General features: G+C 36.4%; 1 protein-coding gene across 6 annotated transcripts in view; it reads left to right on the top strand.

The window, feature by feature from the left end:
* DGKB (diacylglycerol kinase beta) overlaps positions 1-21,777 on the top strand; it is a 332,216-nt gene that overhangs the window by 46,972 nt on the left and 263,467 nt on the right. For 4 of the 6 annotated variants that reach the window (XM_066553994.1, XM_066554001.1, XM_066554017.1 and 1 more), the window contains exons 3-4: positions 15,202-15,278; positions 19,529-19,549. In XM_066553994.1, coding sequence (XP_066410091.1) covers positions 15,202-15,278; positions 19,529-19,549 — 98 coding nt within the window. The remainder of the gene's footprint in view (positions 1-15,201; positions 15,279-19,528; positions 19,550-21,777) is intronic. The other 2 variants (XM_066554026.1, XM_066554009.1) reach the window with 1 other exon arrangement.

The raw sequence follows: 21,777 nt of genomic DNA, 5'->3' as shown, positions 1-21,777 counted from the left end.
AAATTTTGGATAAAATCAAATAAAAATAAAGAGGAAAGAAATCTTAATGGCAAGCATGGTAGTATGCATAAAATAATCAAGGGTTTAATGTAAGGGTTGAAATAAGGACAGAAGCTACAGAACCAGGAATAAAGCCAGGTGGGGATAAACAAGTATATAGTAATTCTTCAGTGGAAGAATTCCATTGTTTTTTTGGCAAGGTTGGGATGTTAAAATTAAATATAAAAAATATTTTTTGTTTTTCTGTATTCAGTTTATCTACTGAATTGTATGCAGGCTGTTAAAAAACTTGAATTCTAGCTGTTCTCTTTCAAATTGGACAGAAGTCAATTCCTGATCTTTGTAAAGTGCTCAATGCCTTCACAGGACACACAGCAGGCTGAATGAGAAGCCTTCATTCTGATTTTCCAGCTTTTATATGGCTACAATTAACTCCATATGATCCCCACTGTTGTCTTAGTGACTGAAGTTTCCAAGGAATGACTTCAATTCTGGTAGCAGGAGTAGTGGTGCATTTTCTGTGTGCAGTGTCAGTGCAGCACGGGCAGCCACGTTGCTTTGCTGAACTTTTGGGAAGCTCTGGTGGCCTGCAGGCTCTCTTCCTCCTTCCTCACCCTCCCAGGAGCAGTCAGCAGCCAGCCTCCTGCCCTTCTTGGGTGGGTGTCCCCATTCCCACCCCCTTCCCTCACAGGGTTTGTGTCCTTCCCTCTTCATCCTCTTGAAGCAGTGCCATGTCCAGGGCCACACAAGCAGCTCTCAGCTTCTGCTCGAGGCCATCCTTTGTTTGGCAAGGGAATGAATGCTCACAGGTGAACTGAGAACCTGTATAGGGGCTTTGTGTAGAACCACAGAGCTGGGAGGGGCTCTGTGTGTGTACCTGCGTTGGGGACACTGACTTGGACTGTCTGAGAAGAATAAAAGCCTGTTACATTTGGGAATTTCCCAGAGAAGCAACGTGCTTTGTGCTGTGCTTTGCAGTGTAGTGTAAAGATTCCCAAGCTAGAAATGAGCAGTAAAGTGGTGCAGCAGCACAGCTGGAGTCTATTTTCAGTTTATTTCAGGAGCTCTAGAATTCCTCCACTGCCTGATTCAAGCTAATCAGTCTCTTTACATAATAGTGCCATTTGTAGGCACACAAAACAACACGTTTTTTTGAAACAAAACACTGCGGTGTTCCTTTTGAAACATTTGGATGCATACGGAATTGAATATTTCAGTATTTTATTTGGGGGAATACAAAAAAGGAAGGTTAAATGCAGTGGTTAAAGAACATGTCCTGGGCTGCATGAAAAGCATGGCTAGCAGGTCAAGGGAGGTGATTTTGCTCCTCTGCTTTGTTGTTGTGGGACCCCACCTGCAGTGCTGCATCCAGCTCTGGGGTCCCCAGCACAGGTAGGACATTGACCTGCTGGAAAAAGTCTAAAGGAAGGCCACCAAGTTGTTTAGAGGCATGGAGCACCTTTCCTCTGAGGAAAGGCTGACGGAATTTGGTTTCTGGAACAGGAACTGGAAAAGGTTTTGGGTTGACCTAATCACAGCGTTCCAGTACCTGAAGGGAGCATACAGGAAAGATGAAGAGAGACTTTGCAAGAGTGTGTAGTGACAGGACAAGGGGGAATAGCATCAAACTGAAAGAGAGAAGGTTTGAATTAGATATTAGAATGAAATGCTTTACTATGGGAGTGGTGAGGCACTGGAACAAGTTGCCCAGAGAAGTTGTGGAGGCCCCATCTCAGAAAGTGTTCAAGACCAGGTTGAATGGAACTCTGAGCAACCTGGTCTGGTTAAAGGTGTCCCTTACCCACAGCAGGGGGATAACTAGAGGATCTTTAAGGTCCCTTCCAAAACAGCCATTCTTGGATTCCATGACTATTAATATCAGGTTTATTGGAATATGTTATCTACTCAAACATTTCTCCTTCTTTTCAAAAGACGAAATTTCAACTAAAAATTTATCATTTTGATGGGAAAAAAGCAAATAATTTGCACAGCTTTATATTAAATGTAAAAATTACTTAAAGTAAAATAAATATGTAGAGATTTCTGTATTGTCTTGAAATTTTGGTTTGGGCAATCAGATCTCTGAAGGCAGCCTCAACAATATTTACTCTGTTGTCTAAACCAAGTTATTCTTATGATAGCCATTTTATTTGTATTCATATCTTGGGTGTTGGGGTTTTTTTCAGATTTAGAAAGGAGGGATAAATTGTTGATTATTTTAGATGACTTCTCTGAGTATAACCTCTTCTTTACTCTTTGTGAGTGACACTAAGATTGAGATATTTTGACAAGGGTCTGGCATATATCTTAATGATGTGGAGGGTTGTGCGTCACTACTTTCAGGAGACTGGGTCTTTATTTCATAACTTATCTTGAAGCCATGATCTCATACATATTGAAACTTAGTAAGCCATTTATTTTCTAAGTTTTTTTTAGTGCACATTCTGAGATAAGCTTTATTTTACTGATGGTACACACTGTTTGGAAAGCATTAGAACAAAAACAGGTCTTTGTGAGAAGCTTGAGCATAAATTTAGTGACAGTTTTCTTACATGTCTAGTTATGTACCACATCCAAGATTAAAAAATTAACTTGTAAGAAAATTTACTTTATAAGAGAATGAAGAATATATGGGGCTGCAGAAGGAAAGGGAGAGACCAGCTTTGGTCATCCCTAGGCACCAAGTGAAAATTGCATCTCCTATCTTCATTGTTCATTGTGTTTGTTAGGGAAGCCTGTTACCTGCTAAAGAGCAGTCAGTGAATTCTGATTTTATAGTTGTTTTATGTTTGTCTATACAGTGGTATTTAAAACATGTAATAGGCTCCAATAAAGTGTGGTACCATTGCTTAAGAAAAGTCATACTCCCTATGGACATTAGAGTTTATCTTTCCTTGAGGTGAAATGTCTTAAAATTTTATGAAAAGTTTTAAGAGAAATACTGTTTATTTCACTTGCTGCATGCCTGGCAAGTTCCAGGACTTCAAATGTCTTTTTAGCAAGAACAGATTCCTTGGGTTACAATGTTTTAGAACAGTATATTTACAACATAGTTATTCAAATGCTTTCCTTTGTCTAATTCTGGAACATGAATAAAAGAGCAAAGGGAAAGCCCATCTTCAAAAGCAAAGGAAAAGTCTAAATTGTATCCTGTATCACCCTTGGACAAAGTTCTGAAGTCAAGTTTTGTTTTCCTTTACACATATGGAGGTTTTTCACTGTATTAGCCAACTTTCCTTTTTCTCATTTTTCCTCAACCAAAACAAGCTATGTCTATTAAGCCTGATCTCCACAAGCAGGTGAGTCAGAAAGTTCACAGATGGTTTACTCTTCCATTTTCTTGAAATGTAACTCTGTTGGGATTGGAATGGAGCTCCCTCACAGCTAGTCTGTTAGCTCATGACTATTATGTTGTCTTTTGTCAGTGGCAACAGTAAGTTGATGAATACTGGTGTCACATTACTAGTTTTGCTACTAGGTTAGAGAATTTAATGTTGTTATAATACCTGTATTTTAGGGTTACACATTCATAAAACATTTGAATACATATGTGTTAAGTTTATGTTAAGCTTACAGTAAATAGGCTTTTATCTTCTTCTTTTAAATAACATTAAGTTTAGTTTAGGAGTGAATCTTTGTAGTTTGAAGCATAGGTGACAGAAAAGATACTTTACTAAATCGATTTGTTTATCTTATTTCTATTTTTTCCCCCTAAAATGTGGGATAAAATTATGGATTGACCAGGTAGATGTTTGCTGTAAAAGTTATTGATTGTTGTCAGGATTTGTGGCAGGAATGATTTAAGGAAGGACCCACTCAAAGATGGGGAACACATTTTTATTTGGAAACAGTTTGTTGAGGAAATCAGTTGTAAACTTGCCAGAAATTGCTAAAAGATATTGTGACCATAATAACAGGTAAATGGCAAAATTACTTTATGAAATGTAGTGATTTGATCAGTATGGTACTTACAGCAACTGTCCATAGTGGGTTCTGGCCTCTGAGGAGGCCCTGGAATAAATTGAATAAATTGGTACAATCTATGCTCTTTAAACTATTTTTAAATGTATCATGTAATTTTATAGTAGACCTTTCATAGGGCTACAAGTTTCCATAGAGGAAGAAGATACTAAGTTGGATGATACAAGTAAGCAGATGTAAAAATAACATAGGGTATGCTGACATTGCAGTCAAAAAGTGTGTGTGTCTTACACAACTTTAAAAAACTGGCTTTATTTAACTACCTTTTATACCTCAGAAGTCAATTTTTGACACAGGTACTGATTCCTCTCCTCTTCCCAACTGTTAGCTAAATATCCAAATAAATTCCATAGATCACTATTTGATGGATTTAAAAAACCCTTGTGTATGTTAGAAATGCATTTAAGGTGACTTACTGTCTTGGCAGTATTAGGAATGAACCCCAAGCTAATGCAACTTAATTCTGAAGATTTGTTATTGTTTAAGCAGTCCTTTATCTTACTTGTCACAGTTCTTGGCATTTTTGTGGGCAAGAAGCACTGTTATCATTTCATAGAACTCTGTTTTACCATCTTTCTGTTAAATTGTATGCTTTTATAGTACAAGCTGCATTTTTCACAGTTTATTTGATGAGGTCTTTGGTTTGTGGGGTGGTAGATTTATTTCATGATATCATTGTGTAGATCTGTCACGTATGCTCAGTGACTAAACTTTCGTAGTAAGTAGGAGTCACTTGGCTTCCATCCTTTTCACACAATGCCTTCATAATTATGTCTTAGCTCATTCACACAATCATGGAATACTTCAGGTTGGAAGGAACCTCTGAAGATTGTCTAGTCCAACCCTCCTGCCTCCTCCTATCTAGAGTTACTTAGATATTCAGTCAAGGATATTTATCCAACAGTTCATCATTATTGTTTTAAGGTAAAAATCAGTCTAGATGGGTAGTACTTCTCATTTCATTCCCTGTCTTCAGGCTCCCTATGACTCAGATTTGCTGAAAACAATCCGTTTTGTATTTCCTTGGAGTCAAGCACAGTGATTCTTAGAAAGGCCAGGGGGTAACCTATAGAACGGGACAGACGAGTTCTAAAATGTAGAAAGCTGTGTATTATTGTGTGTGTCACACAAAAACTGGTAATTGGTGGTAGCACACAAAAGAGCAACCATCTATCCTGGGGAATAAGCTCAGAGAAAAATGAAGTAAGTGCGAGAAAATACAAATGAAGAACAGATTGATGGGATAAAACCATAGAAAACAGATTATAGGATAATTTTAGGATTGAAACTATTTCTGAATACTTGAACAGAGATGGCTGAGAATTTGTGTTCTTGTTCACTTGTTTTATTAGGTGAGTAGGGAATTGCAGGAAGTGATAAGAAAGTAAGAAATAAAGCTTAAGAGAGCAATGGGCTCTGGCTTCTAAGCCTGTAGAGAACAAGTAACCCAAGTGTATTAAACTGCTTAAATTAAATAGTCAAGCAGATATTGTTTAGGATGATTAGAGATCTCTATAATCTTCCTTGTGGGAGCTATTTATCTGAATAATGTTATTACCTTGCCAAGTGAGTTTCTGTGAAAATGCAGTCTTCCTTAGAGTGTCTCTCCCTAATATTCTTGACACAAAATGTCATTTGATAAAGTTACAGATAATCCTGGTAGTAGAGTTTAATGCTGCCTTTGTCAATGTACTATATTATAAGGTTTATTCTTGCTTGCTGTTTCCTTAGAATCCTGGAATGACAAAGAATTACCCAGTTCCAGCTTTGATATTAAATTGGAAAGGCAGAAGATGAAATCTCTTTGCACTAAAGCAGATAGAAAATTCAGGTCTAATGTTTTTGTAGAGAAAGGGAAAAGATTTGAGATGCATCAAGCAAAGATCAGTAGAAAACAGATCTCCAGGAGTGTGAACTGATCTTAAGGGCTTTCCTTTCCTTGATGTTCTTGCATGATACTCTTACATGTACTCTTCTGCACACTCTGTATTTCAAGTATTATCTGTTATGGTCCATATTGTCCATAAAGGCACATAAGAAATTAGTGAGATAAAGCAGTTAATTATCTGAAGAAATTATTTAATGATGAAAAAAAATATATAGAAAATCACTAAAAATGCTGTTTAACTATACCAAACTTGAAAACAGCTGGCTTAGATGGAAACAGATTTTTTTTTAATTGGAAAGTCTGCATCTAGAAGATTTACGGAAGTAGTACATGAACCATTCATTTATCAGAGCAATGAACATAAAACACATTTCCCAGGATAGATTTAAAATAACAATTGTTAAGATAAATGAGCATATATTAATATTTAATGTGTGGAAGTATAATATAAATACTGAGCTGCTTTGTTTCAGTAATGAAAATAGGAAAACTCAAAAACTTCCTGGCATACAGTTAAGGCATAGTTGTAGTTTCTTACCATTTGTTTATTTCATTAAATTTCAAGTTACAGCAGTTAGGAGAACAGTATTATCCCAAAAGTTAGGTCTTGAACTGGAACTGATTTTTTATTTTAACTGATCAGTCTGTAGCATTTTTACTTTGACTTTTATATTTTAATTCTATCTATTTAGCAGTAAACTTTTTCAGTAGCCTTACAAGGTAGCTGAATGTGTAAATACTGCAGTGGAAACAATCTCTGCATCATACCATGCCTTTGTAATTAAGCAGTGGTTGGAAAGCTGTGACTCGTAAGCAGATGTTTGCTAGCTGCCCATTCCTATGGACAATAAAGCTGTTACTTTTTCAGTGACTAACTTTAAAATTTTTATGATATTAATGTTTCCACACGGTCAACACACGTAATGCTATAAGTACTCAAAGATTGATTCTAAAATTTATATGGCAAGATTCTCACCCACAGTGGTGATAAATGAGAACTGTTGTCAACACTTTCAATACATGCAAACTTAAAAATATTCTACAAAGGAAATAGAAATTGGTGAAATTTTATAAAAGCAATAATGATTTTTTTTACATTATTTTTAGCCAGGAGTATTGAGTCATGAACCTTTAGGCAACTTCCTATTATGTAAACTGGAGAACAATTTCAAATACTAAATACTTGCCCCAAGAGGTCAAATCTGCTTATTCTATTGAAAGAGGTGTGGAATGTAAAGGAGAAGTGTTCTGTTTCCCTTTCCCAGATTGTATATGGCCACCTTCCACTAATTTTCATAGAGATTTGATAGATTAGATCAGGTAATGTCTTGGTGATTGGAAAAACTCATCTGAATTCACCAAATGGTGCATATAATGTCTATGTGTTTATTTATATATAAACTAAAATGCAAGGGCTTGGCAGCATTTTATGTGTGTCTACAGGGTCTATATGTCTGCATCGTGTGAAGTCTCCACATGCAAATGTAGTCAGGCAATAGAGAATTTTGTACGTGCCAAAATACCTGTGGCAGTGCTACTCTGCTTGATAGATTTTCTGGTAGTTTTGATAGCCACTAAATGTTGAAAAGCTTTGATAGCATTGTCAAGGCTTGTTTTCTATGAGTCCTGCGGGGAACAGGCTCTAGTGACCTCTTTTTTAGCTGCTCTTCCTCCCTGCACCAAGCATGAGATCGCTAAGAACAAAAGCTTAGGAATAGTACTTAGGACAGAAAAAAGGCAATCCAGTTTATACTGGTACATATTCACAGCAAGTGCAGGAGCCTTCATCATTTGTAGTTCAAGATCCGGATTCATGTGTACTTGTGTTGCTAATGCTCTCAGTTTTTATGGCCTAGGTATGCATTTGACTTTAAAGGCTTTGCTCCCATGAGAAACTGTAATAGAGAATTGTGATTGCAAGAAACAGATTTTTGTGATGTCAAGAATCGTCACTGTATAAACATTTAAAACTTTGTAAGAGGAAGGGTAAAATTAACTTGATACTTTGGAAACAAGAAACATGATAAAGCAAAATGGGGAAAAAAATTTGTGCTCAAGAAGCGGAAAAAAAATTTCAAAAACTGTCCATGCTGTATGGAAGAATGGAAGGACCAGGTGGATTTGTAAAATTTTGTCTTGCAATACATCCTATTTAATAATATTTGAAGGCATAATTGAAGTTTGGGTTAAATAAACTTCAGCTTTAGGATAAAAAGGTTATGAGTTCAAAGTATTCTAATATGAAAATTCAGAGAATCACAGAATCAGTATAGTTGGAAAAGACCTCCAAGAACATCAAATCCAACCTTTGAATGCCACCATGCCCATTAAAACATATCATGAAGTACCTTGTCACTTTTTTGGACATGTGTGGGTGTGGTCAGTCCTCCACTTCTCTGAGGAGCCTGTTTCAATGCTTAACCATGATTTCAGTGAATAAATTTTTCCTTCTGGGCAACCTCCCCTGGTGCAACGTGAGACTATTTCCCCTTGTTCTGTTGCTGGTTGCCTGGGAGAAGAGGCCAACCTTCATCTGCCTACAGCCTCTTTTCAAGGAGTTGTAAAGAGTGATAAGGTCTCCCCTGAGCCTCCTTTCCTCCAAGCTGAACAATCCTGGTACCCTCAGATGCTCCTTGTAGGATTGGAGAGAGACCCTTCCCCAGCTCCATTGCCCTTCTCTGGATGTACTCTATCACCTCAATGTCCTTCTTGTTGTGAACACAGGATTTGAGGTGTGGCATTTTGGGGAAAACAGAAACAAGTGAATTAGTGTATTTTTTAAAATGTGTATTTCAAACCCTGTAGAAATTATTCTCAAACTTACAATGCTATTTCCCTGTTCCCACTTAAAATCAGAAATAATACCTACTGAATTTCTAACTAAACCAATTTGACTCTTCATTATTAGTTAGTGCTTAGGTTTAGTGTTTGGCATGAAATATGTGTCAACAGCATTCCTTCCTTAATTTAATAGACAATTGTTTCATCATCATTCTAACTGAAAAACTGTTGAGGTGGGAGCCTCTATCAGGTGCTATGACCATCAAAAAGTAAAAAGGAAATGAGAAAAGGGAAATGAGAAAAGGTTTGTATGAGCTTTCAAACACAATTGTAATGATGGAATCTGAGGACTGGAGAAGCTCCCAGGCCTTCTCCTCCTTCCTGGTCTCAATGCAAGGTGTTTTTTAACAGACTGACAGGCTCTTACTTGCCCTGACCCCAGGAGATGCCCTGGGGCTGCTCACTGCCAGCTGTGGTGATGGGACAGACCCTGCTGGTCAGGACCTGCCCTGCTGACCCAGAGGATCCATGGGGTCTTGGTCTCACAGAGCCCAAATATTCACAGCAGCCTGATATCCTGAGTCTTCCTCTCAGAGATGCACTCTGAGGAGCTTTCAGACTGTTGAAGATGTAAATTTCAGAATGTCAGGAAATAAAGGAGTCCAAAGACACTGAGAAAGTTAGCTGGAGTAATTTTAAAATGTAAACATCTGATGCATTCTTTTTCTGATTTAACATTTTTAACAGTTATTTAAGTCAGGACTTAGCTGTAGTTCTGCTCAGGATCTGGAGTCTGTTTTCATCCTTTACTTATTTCTTCCTTTAAAAGCTCATCCCACCAGCAGACTAAAATTAAGCCTCCCCGACTCCCTGTTGTTTGAACATCTGCTAAGGGAAGAGGGATTTGGTGGACATTTTTTATTAATGTGGACTAAAGATGTGTTGGCACATGCAGTCAGTATCGCTTTTTTCACAAAGAAGTCCTTTGTGAAGGTCCAAGTATCATTTAGTTCATAGCAATGTGTAAAATGAATCTGTCTTGCTCCTTGTGTTGCTGAGCCCCAGCAGGGAGGATGGGTGGAAGAGGTAGCTCCCATTTTGGGTGTCAGGAGGAGGTTTTCCTCTGCAGCAGGAGCTGCTGCTCGTATCTCTCTCTTGTTGTACCTCCTCCATTCCCTGTTGCAGAAATCACTTATCGCTGTGTTTATTTAGGCAGCATCATTCAATTCTGACTGAGTTTCTAAGAAGCATTTTTTTCGTAATTGTCATGGAATTCAATGAGGCTGTAATTTGGAGGGTGAAGTTGAATTCTGCTGACAGTCTTACCCAAACCATTGGTAGCAGAAGGTTTGGGGAGGTCTCCTTTAGATCAGTGAGCAATGATTACTTTCTCTTCTTGGCCACTCTTTGCAAGGCCACAATAAGTTTTAAATTCTCAAATATAAGAAAGCTAAAATCAAGTGATTATCCTATTAAAGGTTTTAAATGTTTGTTTCCTTTGTGAAATTTGCATCAAAAGACCACTTAAAAGTTATGAAAGAGGACCTATATTGGCAGTGAGCTGTATATATGGGCAGCAGAGGACACTGCCTTCCACCGGTTCAGTAACAACCATCAGGTATCTCTTACCAACTCAGACATGCTGCAGCCCTGAGTAATGCTTCATGAGCCACATCCTTAGTGAAACAACCAATTTGTAGAAAGGTGAACAGTTTTTACTGTTTTACAGTTTTACTTGATGGTGCTGCATACAGGTTTGTTGGTGGGCTTGGCCTTTTTATTGCTGGAATTTCTAGACCAATAAAGCTTTAGATTAAGCACAGCTATAGCTTGAGTAAATTGAGTAAAAGCATTGTCCAGTTCTCTGAATAAAATGAACTAGGCAAAAAGAAAAAAAAAGTTGTGCATGTAAATTTAGATACACATGTGTTAATGTATTGTTGTATCTACAAAAGAAAGTCCATAGAATAAGAGGCTGTATAAAAATTGTAATGCAAACTGATTGCTGGATTTCTCTCAGTGCTTCTCTTTGGTTTATCTGTCAAGAAGAGCTTTTGAGTTTGTGCAAGGCTTTGTTGGCATTCAGGAAATTGTATATGTGTGGCTGGACCTTTTGCTTTTCTAAGTCATAATAAGATGTATAGAAAACCTCTGTAAAGCTTTTATATTTTGTATGCCTGTGATGTGTTCTATATCGTGTTAGGTTTACAAAAGGCAAATGGACATAGAAGTGGTTATTACTCTACGTGTTATTGTAGGTGTTGAAATTAGTTATGACCCAATAAATATGCAGGTTGTTATGACTTTCTGTTGAGAATTATAATTCAGAATAATTTTTTTCTAATGTTTGTTCCCTTTTAAATTGAAAAGCATTTCTGTGTATATAGCATATGAGTTTCACGTAACTTGTCTTATGAGTTTTTTGAAGGAAAAAAATATTTTGAAGTAAGAGGATGAAGATGATGAGAAAATGTAGGAAAAGTGTGTGATCTGGGCAAGTTTTCCTTATGTTTTGTGTATTCTGATTATAGGAGAAATGGTACACAAAATTCCAGTCTCAACTGAGTGCTCAATTTTCTTCATCTGAAGTTGAGTCACTTTAGAAAGTGAATAATAATTTTTAATGTGGGCTAAACCTCAAACAGTTTTGAACTTGGTATGTAAATTTGTCTTCAGTTATAAAAAGTACCTTTGTCAGGGCTGAGAGATAGTTAAGAAAAAAACAAGACACTTTGATACTTTTGCTTTTATATATGCAGGTTTCATATTTTCGGTGTCATTATTTTAATTATTTTGCCTTTACTTTTTAACCCAAGTTACATCGTTATCATTTTGGAGCCTTAATTTAAACCAGAATTTCTTCAGCATCCAGTGTAGAACCCAGCTGCTTTTCTCCCCTGTACTTGTAATGGCTTTTCAGTTAGCAGTCTTTCACACCATGCCTTGCCCATTTATTCTGCCCCAAACTCACTGGGGTGTGAGGTAGGAAATGGCATCTCACCTCATCCAAGGCAAACTCTGAATCCTGGGCCAAACTTTCCCGTTTTCTCCTTTACCCTCTTGACTAAATGCAAATTGCAACAGAAGATGGGTTGAACAGTGAGAGTTGAAATCAGTTCAGGCAGGGGACAGAATTGAAGGTCTTCTGTATTTTGACTGAATACCCAAATTTCTCACCTAGTGGGTAATAAAAATAACATAATTGTGAAAGCGAAGAAATGATAGATTTTTCATAAAACAAACATTATAATTCAAGCTACATTAAATTTGTACTGTGCCAGCTATAACTTTGCAGATAACATGGGATTTAAGCACTGCCATGACAGGCTGTATACTATATATACACATATTTGGAAACCATCTCTCTTGAGGAGACCTTGGAATGCAGAGACTTTGACAAAGAAGGAAATTGTCCTTGATCTTAAAAACAGCTAAGAGTTTAAAACCATATTTGTGTTTTAACATGAGTGGTGCTTATGAATTTACTGAAATTGCTTTGAAGTGCTAAGATTCTAAGGCATGCAGAACATCTGTACTTTTAGGAAATAGAGAGAATACAGGTTCTGTTCTGATGTTTGTGTTCACACCAGCATTTTACAGTGATTATTTAGATGACTTGGATCAGACAAACTGTAAATAAATCCATACCATTGTTTTTACTTCCTATTTATTTCCTATTTTTAGAAAAAAACAGTCTTAGGAAAAATTTCTAGATACTTTTGTATATATTTTCTGGAATTTTTTTGCTTATTTTTTGATGAAGAGCATGTACTTAACTATTTTTAAATGGAGTTGATAACATATTATTGGAGTTTCTATTCCATACAGCTTTCTAGGACAGCTTTTTGTTGGCTTTTTGGTTTTTGCTTTTTTAATGTGATTCCTGAAAAAGAGTAGAAAATGATCCTATTCTTCATATCCCTTTAGGACAACTTATTAAAGCTGGAACATGTTCCCAATATTAGTTTGCCTACTCAAGGCTGAGGAAGAAGAATTAGTTTTTTCTGAGGGTTGTCAGCACTGTTGAGGAGTATGCAGGCAGAGGATGGTGTGTTGGCATTCTTCTTAAAATATCGATATTTCATTTTGAACAGTTTGAAAGATCTCTATTCTGGCTTGGATACTGTCACATGAACTGAGAAAAGTGATTGAATGACTGTGAACAAAAGATTGTAAAAAATGATTCTGCCTTGGCTATAGTACTCAAAATAATTACAGCTCCTGACCTGAATGTGGAAATCTTTTCAAAAGTTTTGCTGGTCAACTAAAGCAGAATTTACATCTGCAGACCTTTATTTTCTTGACAGTAATTTCAAACATGAAGGCAATGCTTTTTGGATGTTTCTGTTTTAAACTCATGCAAGAAAAAGGTGAATGGTTTTGTTGTTGAGGTAGAGCATATTTTCTTTCTTGATACTTGACTAAGAAAATGTGAAAAAAATGGAACGCAAGAATTTAATTTAATTCAAGTAAGTAACATAACATAGGTTTTGCTTTTAATTACAGTTGCATAGGTATAATACCGATTTAAACATGAATAGACTACCTGGCAAAATAGGGAATGAAAGTATAATCATTGCTGAAAGAAAACCTCAAGACACTGTTTTAAAATCACTAGAAAGCACTCAATTTCTATTTTATTTATGCATTTTTTAATTTGGATAATAAAAGATATGTGAGGAGACCTTGCTGTTTTTCTATTTGATGTTTATGTTTAAACTTTACTCCAAAGTTCAGAAAAAATACTTTTTTAGGATGAGGCTCAATCACCTCTGTCGTACATCTGCTCATCTCACACTGCTACTTTTGTAGTTACTGCCATGATTGTCATAAGATGCAATGATTTTTTTATATACAACCATGTATATGAATACTGAAAAACATATTAAATAATAGAAACCAAATAAAAATAAATTTTTGTCAGTCATCAGTTTGTGTCCTTGTCCTGGTCAGTAAGTGTCTAACCCACCAACTTCTAATTTACAGCTAATAATAAAAATTTGTTGCTTAACATATTTATTTTTTTTATTTTATTGTTTTTTTTCATAAAGTTGTGATTTTTTGTTGCAATTCAAATGACACAGCAATAAGATTATAGATGATTTTATCAAGTAAGTGACTGCTCATGAGACCTGCTAAACGCTGTTCCCTATAGTTGACAGTAACATTGAAATACATCCATTTAGTGAAAATAAATTATTTTACTGGGGCCACACATAGTCTCAGATGTTTTTGTTTAGGAAAATTTGGTAAATGAAAAACGTTGGGAAAAGCCATTCCTATTACTGTGTGAACTGTGTATGAGAGTGGGAGAGAAACACCTCCTCCCAACACCTCTTAAAACTGAATTTTAGTGTTGTATCCTGTTTATAACTGCTATGAACTGTTACAGAACTATTACATAACTATTGTTCAAATCCTTGGCTGCTACATTTTCTCCTTACAGGTCACATAATTTGCTAAACTTAAGTTTTAGAGTCACGTTTAAGATGCTGAATTTCTTTAATGTCTAAGAACTATTACAATTTTGTTGATTTAATTAAGAGAAGCCATATTAGGTCCTAATGTTTGTAGTATTAAGTGCCTGAATAATTGCTCTAGAGAGTTCTGTTCTTGGTGTACTCTTTGCTTCTCTACTTTACTTCCAGGTTTTGTTGTAGAAATAAAATTGCAGATGCAAAGTTCACCTTTTCTCTTATTCACTGCTTTGGTACTCATTACTAGTTCATGGTCTTGTGGCCATTATGCACATTTGGCCATTGTACTACTGCATTTTAAAGAAACAAATGAGTTACAGTTATTTTTCTTGTATTGCTGAGATGTTTAATAAGGAAAAAATGGTTGTGTGCATGATGAGTTCTAAGTGAATCTGAATTCAAGGGTTTAGTGTAATGGCAGCTTACTGAAGTAATTGCTTTGTTATTCTGCACATAGTTAAAAAAATTGGAAAAAATCATCTACCTGATTCCGAACTACACAGTTCTGTTTAACTTTACACAGTTCTGTTTAACAAAAGTTACTGAAGCTTATAGTTTTTAGAATACCTGAGAGTTCTGCAAAAATTGAGGTTTTGAGAACAACATTTGTATTCTGTGATGTGAACACTGAAGAGTTTTTTTCTGGAAGGTTCCCATTTATCTTGATATTGTCCAGCTCCTGTACTCACTGGCAGCTCTGCCAAAGGAGATTTTGTAGTGCTGGTGGAAATTACGATGTTTTGTGGTTGACTTGAGGACAAGAAAAGTGACATGAAATAGTCCTGAAAAAACTCCTTCAGAAATATGCTATTTAACAGTTAAGGATTAGATCAAACAGTGTTTTTTCCTGAGCACTTTATGTTTACTTGCTGGTTTTTACAATAGTTGTTAAGAAGGTAAAATATGTTCTCATTTTCTTTGTGCCCACAGCTCTCGTACAGCTACAGAAAATTACTAATGTGCATTGTGAAAAGCTATTAGCAGTTTTGATGGTTGTTTTTTTAATTACAGTTCATATTATGTAAATCAGTGTTCTTTATTTTCAATTTCTCTCTCTTTATTTTTTTTATCCAGATTCCACCAAGAAAATTAAGGATGTCTTAGAAGAATTCCATGGCAGTGGCGTGTTAGCAAAATATAATCCTGAAGGGGTAATTTCTCTTGTTTCTTAATGATCAGAAATAATGGGGACAGTTTGTAAATTATATAGCATTATATATAGCGTCATTCTTAGCATTTTAAATAGAAGATTATTTATAAATCAGGTGTTTGGAGTATTTGAAAGTGTTTGGGAAGCAAAGAAACAGGATGCCATATGATCTGGAATATCCCTGTAGTCAGTTGGGGTCAGTTATCCCAGCTGTGCCCCTTCCGAAATTCCTATGTACCTTCAGCTGCCTTGCTGGAGGGCTGGTGAGAAAAGGCCATGACGCTGTGTAAATAACTAAAACATCCTTCTGTTATCAACACTGGTCTCAACACAAATCCAAAACACAGCTCCATGCAAGCTATTGTGAAGGAAATTAACTCTATGCCAGCCAAAATCAGCACATAGATTCTGTTTCCCTTCTCCCCCCCACCCCTCCAAATAAAAAACAAACACCCAAAACACCTCCACAACCTTATGATAAGATTAATAGGATTTCCAAGTGTCTGAAGATGGGAAATGTTAAGCATAGTTTGAAAAATTATATAAGTAAAGTCCATTAAGATTGCTTTATAAATTCTGTTTCCTTGTGTTGCTTCTGTTTGTGGGATTTTCTGATGTTATGAAACAAAGAATTCAGCTGAAAAAAAAGCCATGTGTGCATATTGTCACTACAGATTCACCACTAGACAAGGTATTCTGATTTGGCTGGAAGAAAAAGGCAGATTGTTTTCTTTTCTTATCCTCAATTGAAATATGCATTTGCTTAGCACATCCTAATAGTGTGATTCAGAATGTAGCTAAATAAAAAACCTGTTTCAGTAATGTTTCTATTAGTAATGTTTCTGACTGTGCTCACATTATATGAAGTTCAGGATAGAAATATGTGCTAACCATTATGAAAATTACTAGATCTTACATTTCAGGATGTAAAATGCAAAAAATTATTGAAAATATATTTGCAGTAATACAGTTATTGTCAACTAATGAGTTATAGCTTATTAAGTATTGAAAAATCATTTGATGCTTTGAGCTTGGCTGGGCATAATGCTAGTCATTTTAGTCAGTTTCTGAGGGAAAAAAAATTAGTAATTCAGTAAAATAGTGTGAGTTGATCCTGTAAGTGATCATCTTAGATTTCCAGGATTCCACTTAAGTACATTAATAGAATATAAATGGATGGGAAAGCTGTGATCATCCACAGGCTGTAGGACCTCCTTTACCTTCTTTTTCTTAGAATATAGACATACTTTTGGTTTTGTTCTTCTTTGTTTTAGGAAAAATGTGACCTGGTAAAATGGTCTTAATCTATTATATGTTTTTTCTTCTAATTCTTCACATATTTTCAGTCATTATACATGCTCAGTTTTGTGAAGAATAACCTGTTAAAGTAAAATATAACTATGCATGCTATGTGTATTTAAATAATACATTGGCATACAGGTAACATATTTTCAAATTGTCAATTGTATATAAACATGATTACCTAAAGTGGTGTGATTAGTCTCTTTTAACAAAGCCATTCTTCCCATTTGGGGCTACATGGAAGTTGAGTCATGGCAAGATGGGTGCCCAGGAAAACTGCTCTGACTGAAGCCAGGTGAATTGGCAAAATCTGTACAAAGCTGGAATTAATAAGCACAGTTGGTCTTGAGATGAGTCTGTGACTCTGCATGGTGTCTCCCTGTTCTTCATTTCACAGCTCTTCATTTGCAAAAATTCTGCCAGTGTACTGAAACATCCAGAGCAGCAGAGTACCCAGGGCAGGGAGCAGGACAGGAGGAGGGTAGGGGAAGAAGGAATTCAAGACAGGCATCCTGTGATGACTTCAATGTCTTCAGCAGGAATCAAGCTATTCACTAACTCCTGGGTCAGTACTGGACCCAGGCTAACCCTGGAAATTTCTGTACTTTGCTGCTTAGCACTTAGACTTCAAGGAGTGCAACATAAAGAAAACATAGCTAGCAACAAAGCTGCTTTGGATCTAAGAAGGTCTGTTAGCTCAAGGTTCATGCCATAGCTGAACTGAAAGCAAAGAGGCTGAAATTTCCTCTGGCACTGGGTGAATATTCTATTCTGACAAGCAAACTGCCTTTGCACAGGTGTGTCTACATTTTTGGCATGCATTCAGCCTGCTGTGTGGAATGATCTGCAAGTTGATTTTATGAGGTTGGATGAGGACTCTGTGGATTGGTTATAAGTAATTAACTATTATATGTAAATGAGATGACAAAAATTAACTGATCCAGCTGGCATCAGTCTTAGTGCAGCTATTTGTTTCCAGCAGTTCTGCCTTGTTGTTTTGTTTTGTAGAGGATACCATCATATTTTCTTTTTACGTCTCTCTTTACTAGATAATTATCTTATAAATACTCCAAATGGTTTAAGTCTTGTTCTACCAAAAGATGATGTCAGTTTTTTACCAATAAACATGGGTCCTAGACCTATGACAAATTCATCAGAGGGATATATTTAATTAAATATATACTTATATATTTACTTACATATTTAAAGGGTTCAGGAATTTTTTTCACTGCATTGGTCCTACAGTGCAGTGTTTTGTCACAGGCTGATCTAATGGAATGCAAATAGCAAAAGAATTGGTATTCAAAACTTGATACCTGAAGTAATCTGGTTTATTTTACATTATTTTATATCTTGTTGATGTATCACTTATTGAGTGAGTAGATTTTAGGATTTATGGGAAGTGGTGTGTATAATTATCAGAAGTTTATCTACTATAGGGAGTTTATTTATGGAACTTTTACTCTCTGCTTTCAGTGTAAGGGAAATGCCTAAAATTTCTACTACTGAACAGCTGCCCTTTCATGTTCTTCTCTAAGTCAATATCAAAGATACAATTAAGAACAGATTTTATACATGGTATAAGACACATTGTCTAAGACCAGCCTCTTGGGAAGCTGTGATTGATAAATGTTCTTTTCATCATTCGAGATCTGTTTATATTAATTTCATCCATTTCACTTTGAGGAGAGCATTGAATAGGTTTACAAGAATTAGGAAAGCAGACAGAGCTAAAGACAGTGTCTAAATGGGCAGTAAGTACGCAGCATTGTGTGCTTGTAGACCTAGTGTTGTCATCCTTTTTGAGTGCATCCTGATTTTGAGGAGTCCATTGACTTTCTTGGCCACCTGGGCACACACTAGCCCATGTTCAACAGGCTGTCAAGCAGCATCCCCAGCTGCTTTTCTGCTGGACAGCTTTCCAGACAATTTTCCCCCATCCTGTGGAGCTGCCCGGGCTCGCTGTGACCCAAGTGCAGCACCGGTGCTCGGCCTTGTTGAACCTCATGTCCCTGGCTTAGCCCATTGATCCAGCCTGTCCTGATCTCTATGCAGAGCCTTCCTAGCCTCAGTAGGAAATCAAAGCTCTTGCCCAACAGGGCATCATCTTCAGACTGACTAAGGTGCAAGTCTGTATTTGTCCAGATTATTGATAAAGATATATTACAGGACTTGGTGAGTGCTGGGAAACACAGCTTCTGGCTGGATATAACTCCACTGAGCACCACTCCCTAGGCCCAGCCACCTGGCCAGTTTATTACCCAGCGAAGGTGCACCTGTCTAAGCCATGAGCAGACAGTTTCTCCAGGAGAATCCAGTGTTAAAGGACATACTAAAAACCTCAGAGGTCTTTTCCAACCTTGATGATAACGATTCTACAGAAGTCCAGGTAGACAATGTCCTCATCTACTAAGCAGGTCACCTTGTCATAGAAGGGGTTTAGGTGTCAAGGACCCAGGAGTCAAGCGGGATCTGCCTTCATGAAACTCCTGCTGGCCTGGCCTGATCCCCTGGTGCTCCTGTATGCATCATGTAGTGGCACTGAGGATCATCTCCATGATTTTTCTGCTTGGATTTTAGAATATTCGGTTCTGATAACTGAATTCAGTTTCATTTACAGCTCTTCTTGTTAAAAAAATTTAATGCTTTTATTAAAGTACACGTGGAAGAAATACTAACATTATATTTATTTCTCTATCTTGGTTGTCATTGCATGTTTAGAAATAAATTGCTTGCACTGTCTAATAAAGACTAGAGAGCTGACTTAGAAGCATTTTCTTGACTTACGAGCTAACACAAGAAAATGGGATAGTCCATCTAATGTCTTAAACCTGCTCATCTAAATCACTAACCTTTCACTAAAAATATTTCTATTATAAAAACAGAGCTTGGGTGTTATGACACTGCACTAATGTATGTATGTTCTTTCTTTCCTTGCATGTGTTACAGAAACAAGATATACTTAATCAAGTAAGTAATGCTAATTTGATTTTTTCCTTTCTTTATGCATAGTTGCAGTATATTTTATTTTGTAGGCTTCCATTGAGATGTACTTATTAATAAATACTGCATGTGGCTATTTTTGCAGATGATAGAGTAATATTTAAATCTGAAACCAGAATGCATTCCTTTTCTGCTGGCAGAATTTTTCAGAGTGAATTTCATTTTTGTCATTCACAGTACATAATTTTACTAACATTAATTGAGTTTAATATGAGAAATAAGTTAAGAGCAAGTAATTGACTTATTCCATACTTGTCACGGAAATTTCTCTTTACTGTGAAATCTCATAATGGTCTGTATTATTCTGAAATGACATAAAGGCATAAAGGTAGAATGGAAAAAAGAAGGAAAGGAAGAAGGACTAATCAAATGGACTATTTTATTTTAAGTGACCTAGTTATCCTTTCTTGGTAACACAGAGGTGTTAAAAAGCTTCACCTCTGCTGTTCTCGGAAGAGGCAGCCAGAACATGAGAGCAATGAGAAAGTCAAGAGAGAGAAAGGGGTAGTTTTGTAGGAACCCCTAACTTTCAGGGGTCAGAGGCCAATTGAACTTCTGGAGATGTGTTAAGAGCAGAACTCTCCATTGGCAACAGGGCTTTCTTCAGATGACTGACTTTACTTTTTTATTTTTTTTTAATAAGCTAACTGAGTGACTTCAGAGGGTCCTGAAAGAGAAGGTTTCAGCATTAAAGCAGCGTGTCTGTGACCAATGTTGAGTGTAATCTCATCAGTATTTAGCTAATTACTTTGTAAAGTGAGTAGGTGAATAATAATAGAATCAACAAACTAAATGAAATTTGGGAGTTAATATCACACTGGAAATGCTTGATGAGGTAATGGGCTATAATAAATGGAATGAGATGCACATGTACAGGGTAGAGTGTGGTGTACCCTGGTCCAGCTGGCATTGTCAGATAAATTGACATGTATGTAGCTGATCACAAGATGAATGCAAAGTATTGTGGTTTAGTCATGAAGAGGAGAAGGATGTTACTGGGATGTTGTAATAGTGTTGCTGTGGCCATGGCAGTCTGGAAAGAAGACAAAACTTGTAAGATGAGGTAGTGTCTTAGGCCCATTGACATTAGTGGAAAAGTAGTTAAAATTTCAAGCACACAGTAATATGGTTTGGAAGGATATTTTGTGTTCTTTGCCTCAGCTATGTTCTTTGATGTGACAGAAGATATTAAATTCCTGTAAAGATCTTGCCATATTATAATGTATTAAGTGAAGTATTTCCACTACAAATAGGAAGATTTAATTTTCTATAAAAAAGGTACTGCAGAAGTCAGATCTTCCTACTTTTGTCCAAATGATGGGATGAAGTGACTCAAATTGGAACTAATTTACAGAAGGTTAGTAGGATGTGCAGAATTATAGCATATATAATGTAGGAGAAGCCTGTCCCTCACATGTAAGAAGCTGAAGTTGTATCTTTCTCTAGCTGCAGAAGAAAAGAATGTAACATCTTGTGTGCATCACCAGCAGAAACCTCTAGGTTTCAGACACTGGATACTCTGTTTTTCTGGCTCCATGGGCAAAATTTCTAGGGAAAGCTTTCTGGATACCTAGAGAGTTGGGAAGCCTGCCAGGCAGAGATGCTGGCAGTCTGGCTGGGAGCCTGCTTTCTGTGGAGCGTGTTGAGGGCATTGAGGTGTAAAATATTTCAGATAGTCAATTTCTGCTGTTCAGTTTTGAACAATTTAAATTATCTTTACTGGTCTCTCTCTATCTCCTTTAGTCAGTCTGTGCTACCAGTGATAATCTCCTCCTTTGGCATTCTTTCCTTTTGATACACTTCTCTGCTTTAAGAACTTAGTTTTATCCTTTATTTCCTTTAAATTATTGTGTTGTACAGTAGCTTTTGTTTAAACTTAATCAGCCTATTATAACTTTCATTTACATATCACATGTTAAAAAAGACAAACAGCTTTAGACAGCCTATTTAATTACGATGGGGGGGGGTGTTATTTGTTTGTTTTCATTATGAAGAACAATATGTTGTTTTGGGTTTTTTTTATTGTGATGACTTGAGCTTTATTGACCTGCATTGTGGCAGCTAGATAATGTTTATGAAACTGCAAAGAAAGACAAAATATAGCAAAAATGCTTTCAGTCATAATTTATTGCAGGAATTCATCGACAAATGGAAACGTCTTGAAGTTTTCTTTGCAGTAGAGATACTGATAGATA

The sequence above is a fragment of the Molothrus aeneus genome, chromosome 1 (assembly GCF_037042795.1).
Source record: "Molothrus aeneus isolate 106 chromosome 1, BPBGC_Maene_1.0, whole genome shotgun sequence".
NCBI lineage: Eukaryota > Metazoa > Chordata > Aves > Passeriformes > Icteridae > Molothrus > Molothrus aeneus.
This window is presented reverse-complemented; position numbering and strand designations above follow the sequence as displayed.